The sequence below is a fragment of the Chrysochloris asiatica genome, unplaced genomic scaffold (assembly GCF_000296735.1).
Source record: "Chrysochloris asiatica unplaced genomic scaffold, ChrAsi1.0 scaffold00648, whole genome shotgun sequence".
Classification (NCBI taxonomy): Eukaryota; Metazoa; Chordata; class Mammalia; order Afrosoricida; family Chrysochloridae; genus Chrysochloris; species Chrysochloris asiatica.
The window spans coordinates 157170-174444 of NW_006409166.1; the positions used below are offsets into that span (position 1 = coordinate 157170).

Consider the following 17275-nt stretch of genomic DNA (forward strand, 5'->3'; position numbering starts at 1 on the left):
TCAGTTAATTGCTCTAGAAAGTCAAGGACGGAACCTGAGACCCCAGCCCGTGAGCCTGAGGGTTTACCTTCCAAACACTCCGCTCTCTTAGCTGCCCGCCCCGACACTGACTACGTCTCCCAGGAGGCGGGAAGAGGGTCTTCCGGAGCGCGGAGCATTGTGGGTGTTGAGGTCCGGCGCTGCGCGGCCGGGGCGTTAGGGGTGCTGCCAAGTTACAGGCGGACTACAGTTCCCTACGTCCCACTGCTGTCCCGGGCCTCCTTTGCGCCAGGCGCTTGTGAGCAGAGTGTCTCCAAGATGGCCGCTTGGGGAAGGAGGCGCCTTGGCCCGGGCAGCAGTAGCAGCAGCACTCGAGAGAGGTGAGGTTCGGGGATTGTTGCTTCCCTGGGCCGGGCGGCTCAGGTCTTTGAGAGTCCGCTGGGGTGTCATGGGACTGCAGCGCTCACCCATTCTCGAGCTCCAAGCTCCGTCTTCCCGCCCACCCTCGTCGGGCACGCGGGGATCCAACCCGGGAGGATCCTGTATTCGGTTGGGAACCGGGGCCCACTTGGGCCGGGGTGAGTCCAGCTCCTCAGGGCACGGAGTTCAGAGAGCTCAGAAGCATTCCGGGCGAGGTGGGCCGCAGCCAAGCGAGGCGGGGGGCCGAAGTTAGGGCTTTGGCCTGCGGAAGGGCCCGAGCGCTCAGTGCAGAGGCCCCAGAGACCAGCCTGGCTTTTCGCGATCTTGAAGCGCCAGCCCCCCGCCTGGCATCGCACACGGCCCCCGCAGCCCTCAGTGTAGCTAGGAATCGCTCCCGGGATGAATTTGTACTGGCGGTGGGTAGGAAGGGGAACAGTGATGGAAGCGCTTCAGTTACGGAAAGGCAGAGTGCGAATCTGCACGTTTACCCGGGAATGGGGGTGGGGCGGGGGAAGCTGTATTCCTTGCAGATGTGTCTGTCTGTCCCGGGCAGAGAAGCAGCCTCGATCTGGAGGGGCCGTGCTTGCACTTTCCGAGGGTTCTCCGTACCCGCCCCTCCAGTGGAAGTCCTTTAAAGTGACCTTTCCTGATAAATGGTATGTGGGTAGGGAGCTAGAGTATGTTACTTCAAGCACGGAGATCAGGTTGGATAGCTGATATTTAGAAAATGATATTGGAGTAGTTTTAGGTCCAATGTTGATTTGTACTTGTTACTTTTTTGGAAAGCAGTTTCAGCTCCTCGAAGCCAGTAGAAGCTGTTCAGTCATTGAAAGTTTGGGAGAGGATGTGTGTTGGAGGGGCCACTCGAATTAAACTTGCCTAACTGGAGTCCTCTGGTAGCGCAGTGGTTATGAATCGGGCTGCGAACCTCAATGTCGGCAGTTCGAAACTACCAGCCGTTACACGGGAGAAAGATGAGGCGTTCTGTTCCCATAAAGATTTACAGCTTCGGAAACCCTATACAGGGTCCATATGAGTTGGAACCGACTTCACGGCACATAACAACAACAACAGCTGGAGTCCTGGTGTGCTGTGGGTTAATGCAAAGTCGTTTGAACTGCAAGGTTGGCCGTTCAAGCTCACCAGCTGTTCCTCTGAAACCCTATACAGGGTTGCTATGGGTCAGAATCGACTCGATGGCACTTAACAACAACAGCTAGTCTGTATGTAGCGCTGTAGGATCAGCACTGTACTGCGAACCACAAGGTTGGCAGTTCAAACCTATCAGCTGCACCTTGAAATTGAAAACCTTATACTGAGTCTCTAGGAGTCCGAGTCCACTGGCCGGCACTTAACACAACAGCTATGCTGTATGGTGTGATTGGTAGAGCAGAAGTTTGCTCTTGGTGGGGAGCCAGGGTGAGGATTACTTAACTACGAAGTTCCCTCTCTCAACCACTTTGATTCCATCACACATTCATTACTGTTGCCTGCAGATGACTTTCCTGGTCCGGAGAATTCTTCCTGTTTGACAGTTGTTGTAGAACTCTGGTTTGCATTTTACTGTTGAGTTCAGAGTTAACTAATATTAATATCCTCAGTTCTGCATTTTCTTTTCTTTGTAAATGCAGTGCCAAGCAAATAATTGTTTTTCATACTCCCCCCTGGTGTTCATTAGACAGAACAACCCTAGAAAGAAGCTACTTGGAGATTTCCAGGGGGCCTTAAAACTAGCAAACATTTTCAAGATCTTTATGCAAACGTTAATCTGTTAATAATACCTGCTTAAGAAATTAAGAATAGCAGAAGGAAAGAAGGCATTTCTCCTCAATGAGTAAAAGCAGCCGTAAGAACCAAATGGGGATGGCCCAGGCAAACATACAGCAAGAAAATAGGATTTTTTTTCTTTTGCAAACCAGCAGTGGGTAACCTGAATCCAGTCGTTGACTGTTGACCCTCAATTTTCTTATTGTTTAATTCTATTTTTGGTGAAATTTTACATAGCAAACCCAGGTCCCATTCCATACTTTCAAGACAAATGATCAGTTACATTCATTTTCTTCATATTGTGGGAATATTCTCCTTATTTCTGCTCTACTTGTGTCACTTCCATTCACTTAATTCCCTTCCCCCCCCCAACCTTCTTATGGTTTAAAGTAGCTACTGAATCCCCTTCCCTCCTTCACCGTTTTGTTGAAGCAATTAGATACTCAGGGGTGACAATCTTTCCTCAATGGGGTATACTGCTACTTAGCTTAAATGGCTTTAGGGGATAATATCAATTCCAGGTTTGAAGAGCAACTTGGGGCCATAGTCTTGGGACTCCAATAGCCACAGTAGGTCCAGTAAATTTGTAAAATTCTGTTCCATACCCCCCCCCCCCCCCCAAACACCAACATACCCCAGCCTTTAAAAAAAAAAAATTCAAGGCTTGCCTATTGTGTTCCTGGTCAGTACATCGCTCTTGGTAGCCAGGCACCATCTAGTTCTTCTGGTTTTGAGGTTGGAGGATGCAGCGATTCATGAAGACATCCTTTTAGTCCAATTCCTTCTGTTTCTTGGGTTTGTCTGTTAGGTTCAAAAAGTTGTATCTTAAATGATTGTTTGTAAGCTTCTAGGAACCCCAGATAGTACTTCCCTTCCTGGGAGGTAGAAATATATTGTATCCTTGATTGGATTGTCCCATGGGACCATGGCCCTAAGCCCCCAAATCAAGAAAACCAATCCCTTGAGGTGATTGTTGGTGGTTGTTGTTAAGTGCCATCGGGTGTATTCTAACTCCTAGCAATGCTGTACAGGGTTTCCAAGGAGCAGCAGGTGGGTTTGAACTGTTGACCTTGTGGTTTGCAGTCCATTGCTTATCCTACAGCGCCACACTAGGAGTCCATTTTGATAATGGTTATTATTGCAAAACTATAGACCCGACTCGATGGCACTTAACAACAACAACAACAACATATACAACCTAGCATTTGCTCATTCATCCCTTTTCCCTATGTTGACTATAAATTTTAAAAAGAATTAAATTAGTTGCAGACACTGATAAATTGAGAGGTCTCACAGAAAACTTCTCCCCACAAGCTAGACAGAAGCTGGCTCTTTTGGATAGGGCATGTACCCTCCAGTTTGCGCTTGACTGCCAGGTCTGTAGGTGTTCTGGTTGCAACCTTTGGCTTGGAACTGAAAGCTCTCCTTACATGTAGATGTTGAATGTCAAGCAGGAACAGGACATCTGAATTTGTAGTTTGAGTGGCCTTGTTGCTCTCCTTCCAGATAATGTGGTATGATGGCTGGGGACCCCCCATTGTTTCCTTTTCCTGCAAGGCCTGAACCAAGGACCACGAATCGTTCCCTGAACTCAGTTTCCCTCAGGTCCTCCATGCTGAACAGTGGAGGGAGACAATTTGTGCTGGGCCTTCAGTCTGCCTTCTGGGGCATACTTCCATTTCTGCTTAGTTGGTAGAAGACGTCTGGGATTGGGTCCCTTAGATAATGAGTCTAGGTTGTTACTGTGTCTTAAGACTGAAACAAGCTGTTTATGACTCTGTTGAATGACTTCTCTGTCAGCTTTATGCTGATGCAAGTCTCAGTCCACACTATGAGACCACTTTTCCAGGTTGCTGCACTCAACTGGAATCTGCTTTATGCTGGAGCAGAGCAATATTTTTGGCAGACTTTCTGCAAACTCTGCAGCATACCTTGTATTTAAAAACCCTGCCTGATGCCAGGTTCCCACAAGAATTACTGTTGTCAGCTGTGTTGTAATTATGGACCAGCTTAGAACATTGTGCAGCTTCGTAGCTTTACCTGGTTCTTGGACTGTACTAATTTGATAGTCACTAGTCATATTGTGGCGCTGTGGGTTAATGCGCTAGACTGCAAAGCCGTTTGAACTGCAAGATTGGCGGTTCAAGCTCACCAGCTGCTCCTCAGAAACCCTATACAGGGTCGCTATGTGTTGGAGTCAACTCGATGGCACTTAACAACCAACAGTCATATTATGGAATCCTGGTGTGGTGCTGTGGGTTAATGCACCAGACTGCAAAGCCATTTGAACTGCAAGATCGGTGGTTCAAGCTCACCAGCTGCTCCTTGGAAACCCCAGACAGGGTCTCACTGTGGGTCGGAACCGACTTGATGGCACTTCAAAACAACAACAGTCATTTTGTGACAATTAAATTTAAATGAAATAAAATTAGAGAATTCAGCATTTTGGTTGCACTCCTCACATTCCAGCTGCTCAATAGTCCCATGTGTAAAAAAAAATGTGGAACAGACCTTACAAACTTACTGGACCTACATGTGTTTAACAGTGTTGGGCAGGTCTTTTTCAGCATCATAGAGAGTTCAATCGAAAATAAGAAGGGTGGAAAGAGCAAGATGATAGCTGATGTTGGCCTGCCTTTCCACTTCATTAAATCTAGGGAATCAACAGTGATTATAATGAATAACGGCAGACTCTGAGCTGTAACCTGAGTTCTTATCCAAAATCCTTCACATTGGCAGGGAATACCTCAAACAAGGCAACTTGTCCCATTAATGTCTGTGACTTGCTTTCCCCACAATGCAGGAATATGTATGTTCTGCCAACCCTGTTCCTGTGGGGTCAGCTCAGATGGCTGTTCATCTTTACTCTAACAGGGCCCTGAGCACCTGTAGTTCTTGGTGACTGCTGGAATGTGAGGATAGCCATGTACTTGGAATTACCTTTTGTAATCAAGTGAAGGTATACATGATTTGCTTCTGACCACAATGTGAGGGAGCAAGCTGTAGAGGCCTCTCATGATCAGAGTACTGTTTAGTGAATGAGCCTCATTAGTCAGTTTGAAATTAGGTTATTTGTTGTGGTCTGATCCAGCATTGTTTAGGTAACCAGTTATCAACACAAAACCTTTCATTCTTCTGTGAACTTAAACTTGGTGTACGGGAAGGTTTAAACCCAGCAGAATGGAAAAGTAACCAATCCCAGTCTTAGAGTCCTATACAACCTATTTGCCTACTTCCACCCAGTCATTTGGTGGGAGTCACAAAAGACCATGGCTAGGAGAGACATGTTAAGTAAATTCACTGTACTGACTGCACTGAAAGGTGTATTCTTTCCCCAGACTTAGTTTATATGCTCAGCAAATAATCAAATAAGTGGATTATATGGCGAAGAATGTGGCATCAGGGTTGGAGGAAGACTCATGGATACCCTACGATATGCCAGTAATACAACCTTGCTTGCTGAAAGTGAAGAGGACTTAAAATAGTTACTGAAGAAAATTTTAAAGACTACAGCCTTCAGAATAGATTGTACCTCTGTATAAAATAGACAACAATCCTCACCATTGGACCAATAAATAATATGATAAATGGAGAACAGATTGAAGCTATCAAAGACTTCATTTTGCTTGGGTCTATAATCATTCATGGAAACTGCAGTCAAGAAATCAAACGATGTATTGCATTAGGCAGATCTGCTGTACAGACCTCTTTAAAGTGTTCAAGAGCAAAGATGTCAGTTTGAGGACTAAGGTGCACACTGCTGACTCAAGTCTTGGTTTTTTCAGTTGCCTCATATGCATGTGAAAGTTGGACAATAAATAAGAAAGACCACAGAAGAATTGATGCATTTGAGTTACAGTGTTGGAGAAGAATATTGAAGTACCATGGACTACCAGAAGAACAAATACATCTGTATTGGAAGAAGTACAGCTAGAATGCTCCTTAGAAGTCAGGATGGCCAGACTTCATCTTTCATACTTGGAACACACTATCAGGGGAGACATTATACTTGGTAAAGTGGAGAGTCCGAGAAAAAGAGGAAGACCCTCAATGAGATGGATTAGTACAGAGGCAGCAGCAGTGGGCTCAAGCATAACAGTTGTGACAATGGTACAGGACCGGGCAGTGTTTCATTCTGTTGTGTAGAGGGTGCTCCAAGTTGGAAGTGACACTTAACAACACTGCTGATGGTAGGCCTTAGGTCTGCGGGATGAAAGTTCTGTTTTCCTGGGTTCACTCAGGCGGTCTGGATTCCAGCTGAAATACTCTGTGCCCCAGTGTAGCATTATAGTTCCACCTTTCTGGGGGCTGGAGGGCCATGGCTGCATCTGAGTCTTACTTCTCTAGCCGCTGAATCAGTGGGTGTGCCAGGAAAGTACTCCATGAGAGAGAGTACTCACAAACCTCCCAGCTGCTACTGTGTTCTGGCCCGGTGCCAGCAACAACTCTATGGGCCATGGTGTATTTGGGGAAACCCAACAGTCATTTGGTAGTCATAGTAGTTGTTTAGGTCAGGCTGGCCAAGAGGACTTTCTGTAATGGAAATGTTCTGTATGCTGTATTGTCCGTCCTTCAGGGAAGTTAGTCACATGTGCCTGTTGAACTAGGGTTCTGTGATGGAGAAACAGTTTTACATTTGATTTAATTAATTTAAATAGCTACATGTGCCTTACATTGGGTGGTGCTTGTCAGTTCTCAGTGATATTTTACATATGTAAGGCACAATGTAAGTGGTATGATCTACTCCATACCATTGAGTCCTGGTGTGGCGCCGTAGGATAATGCACTGAACCGCAAGGTCCATTTGAACAGCAAGGTCAGCGGTTCAAACTTACCAGCTGCTCCTCGGAACTGACTCTACGGTGCTTACCAAAAACAGCTCCACACCATGCTGACTACGGGATTCTGGACGAGACATGGCTGTTAGGCCTTGACAGAAACTGGTTCAGAGCAGCAAAGTGTTTGCCTGTGCATGTAAAGCCAGTACGTACCTGAGAGGAAACTTGAATGCTAGACTCTCCGCTCCCACCCTTGAGGAATCGTGCACATTCTTGTTCCCAGAGCAAATAAGCTTCTCTGTAGTCAGTGGATGAAAGATTCCTGTTCTCTTGCTAAAGCAGATGAAACTGCCTTGTGCCCTGTCAGAGGTCCTTGGGTTGTTTGAAACTGTCCTCAATATTTAGGACTGTATGTCTGTGCCTTTCTGTCCTGTTTTTTTGTTATTAGATGCTGTCAAGTTGGTTTCAACTCACAGTGACAACAGAACAAAACATTGCTTGCTCCTGGGACATTCTCACAGCCATTGCTGTGTTTGTGCCCATTGTTGGAACCATCTTGTTGAGAGTCGTCGTCTTTTTTGCTGACCCTTGACAAACAAGGAGTTCTGGTAGCATAGTGGTTATGAGTTGGGCTGAACCTCAAACTCAGCAGTTTGAAACTACCAGCCAGTCTGAGGGAGAAAGGTGAGGCTTTCTGCCCCCGTAAAGATTTACAGCCTATGAAACTATACAGGGTCGCTATAAGTCAGAACCGACCCCACAGCACACCACCACCACTTTATCAAACATGATGCCCTCCACTGATTGATCCTTCCTGGTAACATATCTAAAGTACATGTATTTGATAAAGTCTCGCTGCTGTCCTCACTTTAAAGGAACATTTCGTGGCTGTGCTTCTTCCAAGGCAGATTTGTTCCTTCTGACAGTCCATGGTATGTACAATGTATTCACCAGCGCGCTAATTTCGAGGCATCAAATCTTCTTTGGTCTTACTTATTCATTGTCCAGCTTTGGTAAGCATGTGAGAGAATAAAAATACCACGGCTTGGGTCACCCACACCTTAGTCCTCAAAGTGATAGTTTTGTTTTTTTTTAAGAACATTTTAAAGAGGTCTTATACAGCAGATTTGCCTAGCACTATGTGGTGTTTGGAGAAGAATAGAAAAAGTACCGTGGACTGCCAGAAGAACAAACAAGTTTGTATTGGAAGAAGTACAGCCAGAATACTCCTTAGGAGCCAGGATGGCAGGATTTCATCTTTCATACTTTGTACATGTTATCAGGAGGGATCAGTACCTGGAGAAGGACATCATGTTTGGTAAAGTGGAGGGTCCGCAGAAGAGAGGAAGACCCCCAAAGAGATGGATTGACACAGTGGTAGCAGCAATGAGATCAATCATAGCAACAATTGTAAGGCTGGCACAGGACCAGGTCGGGTTTCATTCTCCTGTGCATAGGGTCACTATGAGTTGAAACTGACTTGATGGCACCACCACCAACAACATATGTTGTTTGATTTCTTGGCTGCTGCTTCTATGGACATTGATTTTGGATTAAAGCAAATTGAAATTCTTGACAACTTCAGTGTTTTTTCTGTTTATCATGCTATTGCTCATTGATCACGTTGTGAGGATTTGTGTTTTCTTAATATTGAGGTATAATCTATACTTACTGATATTCCTCAGTAAGTGCTTCAGATCCTTTTTGCTTTCAGCAAGCAAGGTTGTGCCATCTACATTATCACAGTTAATGTATTGTCCTCATCTAATGCCATGTTCTGATAGTCCAGCTTCTTGGATTAATGATTCAGCATGGAGATTGAGTAAGTTTGGTGAAAGGATAGAAACCTGATGCACACATTTCCTGATTTTAAACCATGTAGTTGTCCCCTTGTTCTGTTCAAACAGCTGCTGCTTGTCTGTTTATAGGTTCTGCATGAGAATAGTTGTTTTAAGTGCCACTGAATCAGTTCCAACTCATAGTGACCCTGTATAGGTTTCCCAAGGCTTTACATCTTTGTGGGAGCAGAATGCCTTACCTTTCTCCTATGGAGCAACGGGTGGACTCTAATGACCAACCTTGTGGCTCGCAGTCCGGTGCGTATCATATAGAGGCATTGCAGTGAGCACAGTTAAGTGTTTTGAGTTCCCATCTTTGCATTGCTGTCGATAATTATTTAGGATCCATACAGTTAGATGCTTTTATGTAGTCAATAAAACACAGGTAGATATCGTTCTGATATTTCCTGCTTTTATCCGAACCCCATCTGATGGGAGCAATAGTCTCTCTGATTACTCGTCCTCTTCTGAATGTGGCTTGAATTTCTGGGAGCTCCCTATGTGGTACTGTTGCAAGCATTTTTGAATTATCTTCAGCGTTTTACTTACATATTAACAACATCGTGTGATAGTTTCTGAATTCTGTTGGATCACCTTTCTGTCCTACTAGTCTTTCAATCTACTACAGCATGGGGTTTTATTGCTCAATCTTTTCTGCTTCCTTTGGGTTCCTGAGAAAGGGTTTTTCCTAGCTTTGGGACAGCAGTTAAGGCCATAGGTCACCTAGGTCATTCATACATGACCAAGTGACCACATGCTTGTAATTAAATGATAAACCTGACATAGGGCTCATGTTAGCTCTTTAGGCTGTCAGGTCTCTTACTGCTGTAACTTGTTTCCCCTTCAGTCATTCACTATGAGTGTACTTTCCCAGAAGGGATCCAATTCTGTTGTGGATTCCTTGATGTTCCTTTGTATTTTAGACATCAGGGATTTGGGTTCCTATTAGGTGCTGAGTATTCTGTTATTTAAGATGGACTTGTAAATAGAGCTTTGATACATCTCAGTTATTTTAGCAGTACTTTAATTTCTGATACATTATCTCCAAGATTTTTTTTTACATTTGAATTCTTTTGTGACTTCACTTCCGCTAAAATGCTCTTGGTATTTCTGTCTACATGAGTGCTTTGGGGGCCTGACAATGAGCCCGTGGCCCCACTCCCACTATGGGTAGATTTGGTCCTTCTGGCTAGGATGTGATGGTGGCTTACAGGTAAACTTAGGCAGTGCTTGCTTCAGTGCAGCAGGGAAATAGAGTTCTTGAGGGCTTGTCTGTAGGGCTGAGATCAGCATGTTACTTTTGCTCACACACTGCTGCATTTAGACACCATGCAGTGGTGGACATGCCCCTGATCTGCCCATTACCATGGAGGCATCCTAAAAACTGGCAGGGCAGGAAATGGCCTCCCTCTGCTGTCTTTGGCAATAGGGCCTCCACGTGGTCTGGTCTCTTTACCCCAAAGCATATAGTGCTGTTGAGTTGATCTCTTTAAAAGTTAAATTATTTGTCTCATTTTAAAATAATCATGTATGCTTGTTTGAAGAATACAGAAAATTCTGAGGAAAGATCACATTTTTAAATCACCTGTTAGGTCACTGTAGTGTGATAGAGTTCTCTTTCTTTGCACTGGGTTTGTAGTTCTGCCAAGATGATTTGCTAGGCTGCTGTGGTGTAGGTGCTGGGTTGTTAATTGAAAGCTTGGCAGTTTAAACCCACCAGTCACTTCTTAGAAACCCTAAACAGGGTTGCTATAATCCGGAACTGACTGACTGCACTTAACAACAACAACAACAACCATCTTGCAAAGGAATTGTACAGTGTACTGTGGAAATAAGTTATGTAAAACTCTTGCAAGGATTGGTCAGTTACTCAAATTAGGTGGCTGTGGTCTACTGTGGGGACTGATTAGTTTGTGGTCTTGGTAGGAGGATTTGCTGTTAGGTGCCATTGAGTCGGTACCGACCCATAGCAACCTAGAACGAAACACTGCCTGATCCTGGGCCAACCTCACTACTGTTGGCCACGCTTGAGTCCATTGATGCTGCCACTTGGCCAGTCCATCTCGTTGGGAGTCTTCCTCTTTTTCTCTGACCCTCCACCTTACAAACCATGATATCCTTCTCCAGCGACTGGTCCCTCCTGACAATATGTCCGAAGTATGAGAGACAAAGTTTGGCCATCCTGGCCTCCAGGGAGCACTCTGGTTGCATGTCTTCCAAAACAGATTTATTGGTTCTTTTGGAAGCCCATGGCACTTTCAATATTCTCCTCCAACACCATAACTCAAAATGCATCAATTCTACGGTCTTCCTTATTCACTGTCCAGCTTTCACATGCATATGAGGTTATTGAAAATACCATGGCTTGGGTCAGGCACACCTTAGTCCTCAAGCTGACATCCTTGCTCTTCAACACTTTAAAAAGGTCTTGTGCAGCAGATTTGCCTAATGCAAATACGTCGTCTGATCTCTTGACTGCTGCTTCCATGAGTGTTGATAGTCGATCCAAGAAGAATGAAGTCCTTGACAACGTCTATCTTTTCTCCGTGGAGGAGGAGGCTTATTTAAAAAAAGAGTGATCCCTCTGAGGTTGAGGGAGACCGTGCTATCATCAAGAAGATGAGCCTGGAATGGAAAATGTCTTTTGGATCCAGGGTTCCTGTGCTGAGAACCTCCAAGACAGAGGAGACAGCTGTAACACTGAGGACAATGAAGGATGTTGCTGCAGCTTGAGACAACCAGGAGACTGGTACGAGGCAGATACAGTGACTTTTCCAGTCACAGAGCGAGAGAGTTGAGTACCTTCTGGCAGGAATCTTGCTAGCTGAGTGAGGTACCTCTAGGCATTTGTCAGCTGGGCTGAAGACCGGTAAAACTTACCCTCTTGTAAAACAGGGCAGAGGTCTGACATGGTTAAGAACAAACAGAGCTGCCTTGTGGGAAACTGTCCTGATTTAAAGACCTAGTAGTACTCTGTTATCCTGTTACTTCCAAGTGGTACCCGATGACTACGTGAGTGTGATCTGAGAGGTCTGTGTGGCCATTGCACTGAACTATCAAACCCAGAAGAGAGTGCCATTGAGGGGAGAACTGGTTTCAGAAAGGCTGAAGAAGTTGGAGAGTGAAAGGAAGTCTGATCTCCACTTCATAGACACCAGCTTTGGGCTGGTCTGAATTCTCCTTCCTCCTCCCAAAAGTTAAGCAACTCCTAGCACTTTTGATACTCTCTGCTGTTTGGTTTGTCTTTCAGATTTAAAAATTGAATGTTAAGCACATTAAAAGAATATATATAATGGACATGAGGGTGCTAGACCATTGGTGAACAGTGGAAACATCATGAGTGAAAGAAGCCAGTCCCAAAATATCACACTTGTGTGATTCCATTTTTATATGACAGTCCAGAAGAGAGAAATCCCGAGCCAGCGAGTAGCTGAGTGGGTGCATTGTGGGCAGGAGTAGGGCTCAGTAGGTGCTGGCAGTGACACCTATAGGGCATAGGGTCTCCTTACGAGGGGATGGATATGTCCTAAAATTGACTCTGTGAAGATATGAAAATGGTCGTATTGAAGTGGGTGAATCACATGGTGGTGAATTGTGTTTCTGTAAAAGTGTTACAAGCAGTAAAGTAGTAATTCCACGTCCACACCACTCAAGAAGTAGGAAACTCCCATCCTGTGCCGTGTCTGTTCCTCCCAGGTAGAGGCTGCCTCTTTCTGGAATTGTCTTTCCTTTTCTGGCTTTCTTCCTTGTTGCGTAGTGCATGTGAACCCATTCCTAAATGGTCCAGTCCGTCATGTTCTGTGCTGCAGAGATTTGGGACATGATTCTTCGCAGCTTGCTTCACCGTCCACTGGAGTGACACAGCCGTGCTCAGGTGGACAGCTGTCGCTTATCCATTTTCTCTTGGGGGAGGGTGTCACAGCCTTGTGTCAGGAATCTTTTGAACACCCTTGAATAGCTCCAGACTTTGGGAAGCCCACATCTGAGACTTCTGTTCCAAACCTGCTATCCTGCCTAGCTGACTGGGGTGCCCTGGTCAGGTTCTGGGTGGTCTGACAGGCACACCTGAGACAAACACCTGCCTGGGTCCCAGAGGAAGTGGGCCACCCAGGGGCTAGAAGCCACTGTTCTCCAGGGTTCGTTTGCTGATCTGTACCTCCAGTGAGGATTCTTGCCAGGAGGTGCAAATGTGAAGGAAGGTCTGAGGCCAAATCCTGATTAGAGGCAGAGGGGCAAGGTCAGGAATTCCAAGTCAAAAGTGCCTGATTGACCCTGAGGCAGACCCAGTTTCTGAAGGACTTCATCAAATTGAGAAATTATAGAGCTCCATAGCTCTGGTAGCGAAGTGGTTACAAATCAGGCTGTGAACCACAAAGTCAGCAGTTGGAAACTACCAGCGGTTCTGCGGGAGAAAGATGAGGTGTTCTGCTCCATTAAAGATTTACAACCTCAGAAACCCCGTACAGGCTCGCTATGAGTTGGAACCGACTCCACCTCACAGCCACATCTGTAGTAGTATATCAATGCCAGCAAAGTATATTAGGACTCTAACCATGCCCTAATGTGTGCTCAGTGTTTGATGTACCGAATACATCAAAAGGTCATTTAGTAAAACTTTTCTTTCTTAAGCCACTAGGTTTCCTTTTGCAGTGGAAGTCACAATGACCCAAGTCTCTGTATGTTTCCAGAAATGTTCTATGTGAATAAAAGCAAATACATAGTCTTGAAAAATACACTGAAGATCGTGTACTATACATGCTGCATTGAATCTACCTTACTCAGCTCTATTCTTACCAGGCTTTCTCTGTTGAGGTCTTTTCATTCTCATCATGCCCCTTCCATTAGGCTTTCTTCTGGTCTAGCACATCTCACTGAGTGCTTCAGTGATTTCAGCTGGCTAGTACTTCTGGTGTGGCACTGTGGGTTAATGCACTGGATTGCAAGGTCAGTGGTTCAAGCTCACCAGCCACTCCTTGGAAACCCTATCAAGGGTCACTATGGGTCGGAACCAACTCAATGGCACTTAACAAACAACAACTACTTTTGTAATTTTCTTTTTTTGTTGTTGTTTTATTAATAGCTTATTGTGCTTTTGCGGGAGGAAGATTAGGCTTTCTGCTCCCGCGAAGATTTAAAAGCCTGTAAGGGTCACTGTGAGTTGGAAACCATTTGAAAGGCACGTAACAGTAACAGCAACAACAACGGCTGTTTGTGTTGAAGGTTCAGACAGCAGTTTAGGGTCCCATTTAACAAGTTCTACATAAGCTGTTCAGCAGCATTGGTTACAGTCTTCACAGTGTGTGCAAGTTCTCTTATTTTTGTTCTGGTTGTTCTGTTTCACTTAATCTAGTTTCCTTGCCCCCTTACATTCTGATCATTTCTTTAAAGTCATTATAGACTTGTTGGGTCTCATACAGATGATTTTTTTTAAAAGGAGCACATTACCTAAAGGTGATGTTAATTATTTCCTAATTAGTTACAACCTCAGGGGTTAGTGGTTAAGTTTAAAGAGTCTTATAGGGCAGCAGTTTTGTAGTCTCAACCTGTCCAACAGAACTAGATTTTTTTTTTATTTTTAAGGGAATTTGCGATTCTACTTGACAGCACTTAACAACAACAACAACAACATAACCACATTGTTCTCCCAGCCTATCGGGGTCCATTGGTTGTGGCCCTGATCAGAAATATCAGAACGATCAATAGTGGGCTCAGAATAGATGAGATCGTGGTTTGTATGGACTGTTAGTCCTAGTGACTAGTTTCTTCTTTGAGTATGATTTCCTTCTTTGTCTCTTGCTTGAAAATTTATAGGATCCCAGACACTACTCACCAAATTAGGGTGTAGAACACAACTTTATGCCAAATGGACCAAGATGTCCCAGGAAACTATGTTCCTTACCTTCAAACTCAGAAATCCAATCCTATGGTGCTTGGTTATGTCTAAGAAGTATTCGTAAATGTGCCACCGTGTCTATTTTATTATACATGTGAGTAGATGTGTATGAGGGCATTACAGAAAGTTTGTGAGGAAAAAGTCCCCTTGTAGATGCACATGGAGATGCATACACACATAACATATATGTATGGCGCTGTAGGATAAGCAGTTCAAACCCATTAGCTACTCCTTGGAAAGCCTATACACTGTCACTGTGAGTCAGAACTGACTTGATGACACCTAACAACAATACCTATACCTGATGTTGTGCTGTAGGATAAGCACTGGATTTCTAACCAAAAGGTCAGCGAATCAATACCACCAGGCACTCCTTGGAAACTGTACATAGGGTTGCTGTGAGTCAGAACCAACTTGAAGGCACATAACAACGTATATGCCTACAGACATACATATATATACCCGTGCATGCGTGCATGCATTTTTGGTTGTATTTGTTTAAAAATTATACATGCCATAGCAATTACCAACAAGTCCTTTTTTCTTGTGTACTTTTTAATGTACATTTGTCAAGCTGTGTGTACTTCACCATCATTCAGTGTTACCTTTCCTATCATCAAAAATAACACGTCTGCTATCTATCTAGAGAGTGAATCCCTCTTCTTTGTTTTCTGTCTACTTCCATGTATCAAAGCTGAAGCAGCCCAGGGTCTTAGATGCTTTGATGCAGTTCAAAGCCACCTTCTCACTTGCTTGTCCCACAGTTCTGTCATGTATGACCAAGAAATCACTTGCCACACATGGTGAATGCTTGGGTAGCTGAGTGTTCGCTGGAAATGGTTACTCCTGGATGTCTTAACCCAAAGAAGTTGAATAGCTTTAGGAGTGAGTAGAGGGGCCTGGCAGCCTTAAAAACCTGGTTTGCAGAGGGTACATTGCCAACAGCATAGAGGTTGTGCGTGCTGCCTGCTTGGTCAGGTGGATGCCAACAAGAGCATTTTGTATGTGCCTGTCTGCTTTGTTTTGTGGGCTGCTTTCCTGTACATCATAGTGGGATGCTGGACAACTCTTCCTAGTAGAGACTCAGAATGCCTGTCTTTCTTTAGGCATGTCTGGATGTGAATTTTAAGCACATTTCTGAATCAGGTCTTGTGTTTTGGGGTGACACTGCCTGCTGGGCTGATTCCAGAGATTTTGTTACTACCTGAAGGTATCTGAAAAATAAGCTCTGTGTACCTTGTGCTCTTCTGGTTTTCACATTGGGATATTTGGTTTACAGTCACTGAGATGAGGTGACCAGAGCTCCAGAAGGCTCTTAATTGTGTATGTTAACACATTAGAGACTTCAGGAAGTGGACATGCTGTTCTAATATTCGGGCATGTATCTGTGGAACAACCTCTGCGACAGACTGGGGGATTGGGTATGGAGTAAGTGCACTTGTGTCTACTTGTGTCTACCTGTGCACTGCCTACAAGAGTGAGAAGGGACTTTTGGTGCTTTGACCTCCCATATATTTCTGAGTGTACTGGGACCTATGGACACAGTATGTCCTAACAAATCCCAGCCTACTTCCCAGCCCTGAGAATGGGTTGAGCAAATATGGAATGCTAGCTGGACCCCTAGAAGGGAGGAGACTGGGCAGTGCAGGGGTGGGAGAGAGATGGAATAGCTCCATGGGGCATTTCCAGGATGGAGCCATTCCCATTCAAGTGCTAAGGTTTCAGAGGACATCTCTTGACTGATTAAAAAAAAAAAAAAAAAAAATACTACGTTTAGATGACTGCAGGCTTCCTGCTGCAAGCAGGTGGATTTGGGTTTGGACACGAATAGAATGGTGTGTCTGTACCCAGAGAGGCTTTGTCGCCCCAAACGGTGACCAGACCACACCTCTCTGATACTCCATAGGACCGGAGTGGGAGAGCAAGTGTTCATGGTTGTTTATCCAGAGGGAGTGAAGTCCGTCTCCTAGGTTTGCTGGTGATTGCTAAAAGTGGTGGTTAGCATTCTGAATCTTGCTCTGGAGAGCAGTGGTTACAGTCACAGCTCTTTCCTCTGAATGAGCCAACACCAAGTAGAGAACCTCCACAAAGGATTTCAAAGGGAAATTCTATTTTGCCCATTTCAGAAACATCAATGGATTCTTACAGAAACATCTCATTAATTTATCCTCCCAAAGAAAACTCTGGCTGCTGGCCTGGTAACTGGATGTTTTGGTAACACCCCACCTTTGGGAGGTTTCTTGTCCCACCTCAGAGGAGCTAACTTGACCCAGCACACAGCTTAATTAGGACCTGTGATTTAATTAGGGTACTTCTCCATAGTCTGGATATTTTACATTTGCTTAGGAGTCTGGTGGTACAGTGGGCTTAATAAACACTGGATTGCCAACTGAAAGGCCAGTGGTTCAAACCTGCCATCTGCTTCATGGGAGAAAAGGTGAGGCCGTCTGTTTCTGTAAAGAGCACTTCTGCTCTGGCCTCCAGGGTTGCTATGAGTCCAAGTTGATTTAGCGAGTCTTCAGGATAAAGGATTTCCTTTGGCAATCACAGCAGTGTCCAGCCAGTGCACTTCGTAAAGGATCCCACCTGGGATCAGATCC

At 44.8% G+C, this 17275-nt stretch overlaps 1 protein-coding gene across 1 annotated transcript in view; it reads left to right on the plus strand.

Moving 5' to 3' along the window:
* Positions 1-272: 272 nt before the first annotated feature.
* The window catches only part of TMEM11 (transmembrane protein 11), a 19619-nt gene continuing 2616 nt past the window's right edge, over positions 273-17275 (plus strand). Inside the window, exon 1 of the mRNA XM_006877863.1 lies at positions 273-359. Coding sequence (XP_006877925.1) covers positions 298-359 — 62 coding nt within the window. The 5' untranslated portion in view covers positions 273-297. The remainder of the gene's footprint in view (positions 360-17275) is intronic.